At 32.7% G+C, this 7,768-nt stretch overlaps 2 protein-coding genes across 2 annotated transcripts; one reads left to right on the top strand and one right to left on the bottom strand.

The window, feature by feature from the left end:
• The first annotated feature begins 601 nt into the window (after positions 1 to 601).
• On the top strand, positions 602 to 6,346 carry LOC131660571 (potassium channel KAT3). The gene is made up of 13 exons (XM_058929829.1): positions 602 to 880; positions 956 to 1,171; positions 1,292 to 1,456; positions 2,326 to 2,383; positions 2,493 to 2,810; positions 2,948 to 3,187; positions 3,369 to 3,467; positions 3,552 to 3,584; positions 4,164 to 4,349; positions 4,673 to 4,750; positions 5,499 to 5,553; positions 5,665 to 5,814; positions 6,090 to 6,346. The coding sequence occupies exons 1-13, from the start codon at positions 723 to 725 to the stop codon at positions 6,191 to 6,193; spliced, it is 1,860 nt and encodes a 619-aa protein (XP_058785812.1). The 5' UTR covers positions 602 to 722; the 3' UTR covers positions 6,194 to 6,346.
• Positions 3,919 to 6,976, bottom strand: LOC131660572 (uncharacterized). The gene is made up of 4 exons (XM_058929830.1): positions 6,875 to 6,976; positions 6,631 to 6,682; positions 6,341 to 6,500; positions 3,919 to 3,951 (listed from the first exon to the last, which is right to left on the bottom strand). The coding sequence occupies exons 1-3, from the start codon at positions 6,945 to 6,947 to the stop codon at positions 6,359 to 6,361; spliced, it is 267 nt and encodes an 88-aa protein (XP_058785813.1). The 5' UTR covers positions 6,948 to 6,976; the 3' UTR covers positions 3,919 to 3,951; positions 6,341 to 6,358.
• Between the last annotated feature and the right edge of the window lie 792 nt (positions 6,977 to 7,768).

Raw genomic sequence — 7,768 nt, 5'->3', positions numbered from 1 at the left:
ATTTTTTCACTCGTTGGTAGTCTTTTTTTTTTTCCATTTGTAGTTGTATTTCATCATTAGCCTTCTTTGTCTTATTTGAACAATGTTCTTTAAAATTTAATCAATCCACCTATTCCTATTCTTTTGACTAGTAAATCTATCAACATAAAATTTAAAATATTTGATTGAAATTATAAATTATTCATTTTTAATCTTTGACATTGTTATGGATAAATCTATGGCAAATAGTTTCAATTATTGATAAGAAAATAGATTAGTTGATATTTAAATGCATCATCTAGCTTATTCTATTTGAAAATATGTCGCTCATTAATTTGACAAACTCTTGGATCACCCACGTCCTCTCCAATATTTTCTTTTTGAGAGGGGTCCTCCAATATATATTAAGTTATCTCTATACATAATTATCCTATTATTACTAATTTTATATGTCAAAACTCCCTGCCACCCTTCTCATATTTTTCTAATGCTCGTGGAGATTCACGCAATACAAAGTTGACTTATTTATATTAGAATAACTTAAATATTCAAGGAAATTCATGCAAGAAGTTGAATTATAGATAATTATATAGTAACTAGACAAAGAGTTATTCATAATTTAATAAGTAGACAAAGCCTTAGCTTATGCATAGATGTATTCTACTTCTTTAACAACGTTGATAACAAGAATAAGAAGTGTTGTCATTCATAAACAACAAGTGTGAACTCTCCCTCTCTAAAAAATGACGATTCCATCTCTGGTTAGAAGACGTTCAAGTGGTGAAATAAGAAACTTGGCCTCAATTTCCAACAGTCTGTTACCAGCATTTGGCACTAATCCTGATGAAGGTTACTTCAACCTCAAGAAATATACCATTGCTCCTTATGATCGAAGATATCGGTACAAAAATATTTGATTTACCTTGAACAATTATTAGTTATTTATTTATAATATTGATTATAGTTTGTGATATAGATTGTGGCAAACGTTCCTAGTGGCATTAGTGGTGTATTCTGCATGGGCATCTCCATTTGAATTGGCTTTCAGAGAGATGTCAATCGGGTCGCTGTTGATAGCTGATCTCTTTGTCGATGCTTTCTTTGCATTTGACATAATTCTAACTTTCTTTGTGGCTTACTTGGATACATCAACGTATTTCCTTGTTGATGACCATAAGAAGATTGCTATCAGGTGAGTATATGACATACTTTCTACAACATATAAGCTTAAAAGTTAGTGTGGTAACTCGTCTTGCACGTCCTCAAACACATGTTACTCAATTTTCTCATGATTATTGCGTTTTCACAATAGGTATGTCAAACATTTATATTTTCCCATGGATCTAGCTTCCACTCTGCCATTTCAGCAGATCTATCAACTTATAGCCGGCAAATCACACGATAGAGGGGAAGTCTTTGGTTTTCTTAACATGCTTAGACTCTGGCGATTGAGACGTGTTAGCGAGCTCTTCTCAAGGTAAGGAGAAAACTTAAATGTATTTTTCGTATTTCTTAGTTTAAAATGCATTTTTTTTAGTAACAACAAACTTTAAGAAAATTATAAATTTGAGAAAATCATAAGTAGTTAAGTTAAAAACTATTAGAATAACATATGTACCTAAGTTTTGTTTGTTTACAAAAGTGGAATCAAAACTAAAGAAAAAGAAACAAATGAAAATAGCAATGCCATAAAACATGATACACGCCTTGAACAGTTCATTCTTATTCTGCATATTAATTTTCAAAATTTTCAAATCTATTTATGAAATATTTGAAAATAAAATTTGGAACATTAAATGTTGTCATTCTTTTTTTTTTTTGGATGGCAGGTTGTTATTCTGATCTGATAAGTTAAAACTAATAAGATATTAAATTCTTAATTCATATACCCCTTACTCCAATAAATTAAACAAAATTATAAAATAAATGTTTTAAGAAGTAAAAGTCAACTTACCAAACACCCATGTCTCTTTTTCATGATTTCACCTTTAAATCATAATCTTAAAAAAATACAGAATTCATGATTACTTTGTACCAAATGTGTCATCACTTTATAAGCTAAGCTAAATAGAGGGTTTTATTTGGTAAACAATTATAGGGAGGTAATAATGAGTACTACACTAGTCCCAAGTAAATATGAATAATGGGCAGGGTAGAAAAAAATGTACCAGAGCATGTAATGACCTGAACATTAAGATGTAGTATGAAAAAATAACCATTAAGATGTACCAAACGTGTCATCACTTTCATACCTTAATGTTAAAAGGAATGGTTTTTTAATGTACACAATTTTCTACATTTTCTGCTATTTGTAAGTTGTAACAAAAACTGCCAACTGTTTTACAGGCTAGAGAAAGACATAAGGGTTAGCTACTCGTTAACAAGAGTTTGTAAACTTTTGTGCGTAAGTAAATCACTAAAGTTTCTGAGTAAAGACTCAAATAACTTATAACCATCAAGTTGTCTAATTGAGGTTCTTAATTTGGTGCTTCACTTTTGTTGGTTTGTCGTAGGTTACGCTATTTGCAGTGCATTTCACAGGCTGCGTGTATTTTTGGTTGGCTTACCATCACGAATCACCCGAAAATACATGGATTGGAAAGGAGGTAGAGGATTTTAAGCAAAGGAGTGTAGGGTCGGGATATACTTACTCCATGTATTGGTCTATTGTAACCCTTACTACAGTTGGTTATGGAGATTTGCATGCAGAAAATACAACTGAGAAGGTTTTCAATATATTTTATATGCTGTTTAACATCGGCCTCACTGCATATATTATCGGAAACATGACAAATTTGGTGGTTCATAGCTCTGTCCGAACCTTTGCCATGGTAAATTTTATGAAGATTTTCATGGTAGTTTAATACTTGACTAAGCATTGCATTCGAAAACACTAACATCAATATGATACAAGGATTAAGAAATAGGCTAAAGTTTATGCAATAAGAAATTCTTATGTGCTTCTCAGAGGGATGCCTTCAATAAAATATTACAATATGCGAGCAAAAATGGACTCCCGGTAGGATTGAAGGAGCAAATGTTGGCACATACACAACTGAAGTTTAAAACAGCAGAGTTACAGCAAGAAGAAGTGTTACAGGACCTACCTAAAGCAATTAGAGCCGGTATTGCTCAGCATCTTTTCCACAATGTGATTGAAAAAACATATTTATTTAAAGGAGTCTCAGATGATTTTATTTCCCAGCTGGTAATGCTTCTTTTCTTCCTTTTAGCTATAGAATACTTCCTAATTTTACACTGACTGTGAAAAATCGTTTCAAAATGCACCCTCTAATTAATATTATGTATATTATTTCCAACATATTATATTTCACATCGATTTTAAAACGGAGAGTAGGTTCTAAACATGGCATCAGACACTGTGACAGGTATCGGATATGAAAGCAGAATACTACCCATCAAAGGTTGACATTATCTTGCAAAATGAGATGCCAGCATATTTCTACATTTTGGTATCCGGATCGGTGGTAAGACATATCTATCTTATTCAAATCCTACTCTTATACCTGCCTTAACTAGTTAGCTTCAGACTGAACTATTTCTATTTGCAGGATGTTTTGATATACAAGAATGGATCTGAAAAGGTAAGAGGGAATTCCTCCAAACAATTGACATTTTGGAGTGCAAGTACTAAGTAGCATTTCTAGGTTAAAATAAGCAATGACTGCAGACACATAGTGAGTAAGTGACTTAGAAAGAAATAATTTGTGAAGAAATAAAGACAGCCAAAATTCACCACACTTAGACAAGAAACTTTTACTAAAGTAATTCATTTAGATTAGAAATTAGAGAACCTTGTATTTATTATAACTTCTGAACTATGGAGATTGGAAAGTATCTCATAGACCTGCATAACAATAAAACATATTGCTTCAACATGGGGTAGGAGTCATTTGGGAAGGTCATGTTTATTTACAGAACGTTCATTATCATCAAGCACTTCCAAGCAACCTGCAAAAACAAACACATCAAACTAAGTTAAACTCTTTGAATAGTGTCCAGAGAGCATCTTAATCAGACGTGTAAATGGAACGGATGGTTGAACACCGCATTTAATGGGCTAAAAGTAGAGAAATAAAAAACAATTATTCAAATGAAGTATTTGTGTTTCTTAGCTAATGACAACTCTCAATGCATTACTAAGCTCATAAGAGTTTTTTCAGTTTTTGTTCAAACTAGAGCCTGGAAGCATGGTAGGAGAAATAGGTGTGATGTTTAATATCCCGCAACCTTATACAGTGAGAAGTAGAAGACTCTCCCAGCTCATACGAATCGATCATCATCATTTCAAGCAGATGGCAAAACCATTTAATGAAGATGGGAAGGCAGTCATCAACAATTTTACTCAGGTTTGCAGATTCATCCATACATAAAAAAACAGACAGATAGCAAACCATACATGCACGCGCGCGCGCATACACACATACAAAGAAATACTTCAATTTGAAATTTGATTACTTAATTCAGATTCTTAAAATTTGGGAGCAATTGGTAACCCAAATCCCCACATTTTTTCCTGAAACTTCTAAATATACAAGGATATTAAATTTTCAGACCAATTCATTGCCAACCGCATAGACTACAAAAATATGTCCAAATTCCCTTTATATAAATTTCATGTCAACAAGTCCATATATTTATATGTTAATGCTGGTTCTTCTATTCCACTCAGTTTTTGAAGGGACTAAGAGGCGGGGTGCTGGAAGAAGTACCATTCGTAACAGAATTTCTGAGTGACTTGCATGACGAGGTATATCTTTTCCTTTGAGTCTCAATCACTAAAACTTTTAATTAATTTACTGAGTTGCAGAAACATTTTACTAATGCTCAGATATAGAATTTAAGAAAAAAAATGCACAAAACTTCATGGATAAAAAACGTCCTATGTACATAGCTAAAACCTTATATTATATACAATTAGCGTGTGGAAGAAAGATAGCAGTCACAAGTACAGAGTTATGCCAGAAATACCCAAAGATATTGAATATCCTTCAATTTTAAACCATGTTTTGAGGAAGCAGAACAAAGTGAAGGAAAAAAGAAGAAAAGCTACTTAAATTAAGAAATTTTCCATTCCAATTCCCTCCCTTTGTTCTTTTTTCTCAAAAGGAACGTTGAGATCACCTAGTGATACATGAATAATCACTTTTCATGGAGATACATGTATTAACATCTCAAGGACGAAAAATATAAAATATCCTATGTATCATGACCAATTCTCTCAATGGTTTACATTTCTAACAATGTGTATTAGTACATGAATCAGCAAAACTAAATATACTATTTATTTAGCTTAAACTTTTACATGAATAGATCATATGAACAAGAAAGAAAGATATCACGCAACAGTAAAACAAGAGACATTTTACAGTGGATAAAACCCCTCCAGAAAATAAAGAATTTCTGGCACAGACAAACAGATCTACAATAATTTTGGTAACATATTTACATACGTACGAATCAATGCATATATGATGAAAATTGTATGCTTCTTGCAGGAACAGACACAAAACGAGGGCACACAAGATGAAGCTTCAGAGTATCATGAAGAAGGTAACCTTAATCTTATGTCTAGTATAAACAGTAAGATATGTTAACACTAGTGGGTAGACATTGTGTAGGAGCATTAAGAGAAAAACCATTTGACATTCAAGGTTTCTGCAGAACAAACAGAAAATTCCAGTCCACTGTCAAGCCTAGTTCCTATCAGAGTCAAAATCCACGGACACCACCCCAATGGAAAAAACGAAATTGGAACAACACCAAAGCTCATTATTCTACCAGATTCAGTTGAAGATCTTTTCAGAGTAGCAGGTATGAGTATAACTAGCTACATTCACAGTTGATTAATATTGAAAAAAATAATAACATATAACTAAAATCTAATCCAAAAATAGAAAATAGAGGGAAAAAAGGCAATGATCCCCTTCATTAACTTTATTCCACGCACAATTTTTCATAATAAAAATCAATTACACATAACATTATGGTTTTATTCCTACATTCATAGCATTTAACTTATTCAGACAACAGTAACAACAAATTACAATAAAAATTTGACTAAATTGATTTATCGTTTGTGTACGCAGAGAACAAGTTTGGAAAAAGAGGAAGCAAAATTCTTATGACCGACTGCTCAGAAGTAGAAGATCTAAGCGCCTTAAGAGAGAATGACGAGTTATATATCATCTAATCACAGCATCAAATAGCGTCAACGATAATCATCTTATCTAAACAGATATAATTGCAATGTATAAAAGTAAGAACAACACACATCGAATTTCAAAATATATAGAAATAAATTCTCATAGATTAAAATGAAAAAAAAACGAAATAATACCCTAGGGGACTTTTAATCTCAGTTAAGCATGTCGAGAACAGCATAAGCAGCTTTTTGAAAGTGATTTTTCTCTTCATCTAAAGCTGTTTTCCGCTCGACAGCAGAAGATTTACATTTCTCTATCTCCTCATCTATAGTTACAGAATTTTGATTAATCTCGCTGCAAAATGAGTACAAAAAACTATTAGATCTGAAATCACAAAATAATCACTTAATTTTAATCTTATAACGTAACAAATCAATAGTAATTATCTAGAAATTGAATAAATAAGGATGATTAAGAAACTAACGCGCTCATCTTAAGCATGTTCTCCATTATTCCTTGAGCTTCATTCGATATCTCTGCGCGATTAAGCATAATCGTCAAAGATGAAATTCAATGATTAATCAAACCGTGCATTGTTAGAAATAGATTACATGATTCACATTACACAATCGCTGTTAGTTTGATCTGAGAAGAAAATGAAATCGCGTATGATTCGAATTAGCAATTAGAGTAATTGATTGCATCGATTTTGAGTTGTTGAAACGCACCGTAGATGAGAGAAGAGAGTTGGTTTTCGATTTCTGGTTCTGCTTGTGGTGGTGCTGATTCTGAACCCGCCATTGATTTCAGTCTTGCTTCGGAGGGAAGTAACCGTTTCGCGCACTTTGCCTTTTTTTTCAATTTATATATCAAATTAAAATGTTGTAATTAATATTTTAACTGGGCTTCGTTTTGTTCAGGCCCATACAGTATTGTGTACCATTCTGCGGCCTATTAAAAATACTCTCAAATTCTAATTTTCTTCTCTCGCCCCCTTTACGTTCTCAATAGCTCCTCAATATATATTTTTATAATGTAACCGTCTTCGAAATTTGAGATGAGTTTAATTGTTTTACAATGTTGGTATAAAATAGGCTAAATACCCTTTTTCGTCCCTTATCTTTAGCTCGGGGTCCAATCTCGTCCCTTAATTTTTAAAAAGTGCAAAAAGATCCCTTAACTTTTTAAAACGGCGCACGTTTGTCCTTCCGTTCCCATCCGTTAGTTGTGTTATTTATTTATTTTCCACGTAGGCAAATGTTTATCCACGTGTCTATTTCTTTTTAAGAACACTCTAAACATGGTTAAAACCCTAAAAAACAAAACGTTAGAGTTGCAGAAGTGAAGAAGAGGAAAACTCGAGCGACTGTGTGTGTATGCGACGCTCAACAAAGATTCGAGTCAAGATTCACGTTTCGGTTCGCAGGTATGTCAGTTCATTATCTTTCGTTCCTGTTCTTCTGATTTGTGCTGTTAGGGTGATAGTAAAATTAGGGGTTTCATAACATTTGGGGATTTTCACAATGTTTGTTATTTAGGGTTTGTATCAGTAGATTCTTATTCAGTTTAGGGTTTTTATGATTTAGGTGTAATGGAGGAGTATATGGAACTAACCATTTATC

Source organism: Vicia villosa, linkage group LG3 (assembly GCF_029867415.1).
Source record: "Vicia villosa cultivar HV-30 ecotype Madison, WI linkage group LG3, Vvil1.0, whole genome shotgun sequence".
Classification (NCBI taxonomy): domain Eukaryota; kingdom Viridiplantae; phylum Streptophyta; class Magnoliopsida; order Fabales; family Fabaceae; genus Vicia; species Vicia villosa.
Note: the sequence above shows the minus strand (reverse complement) of the source record. Positions and strands in the feature narration are given on the sequence as shown.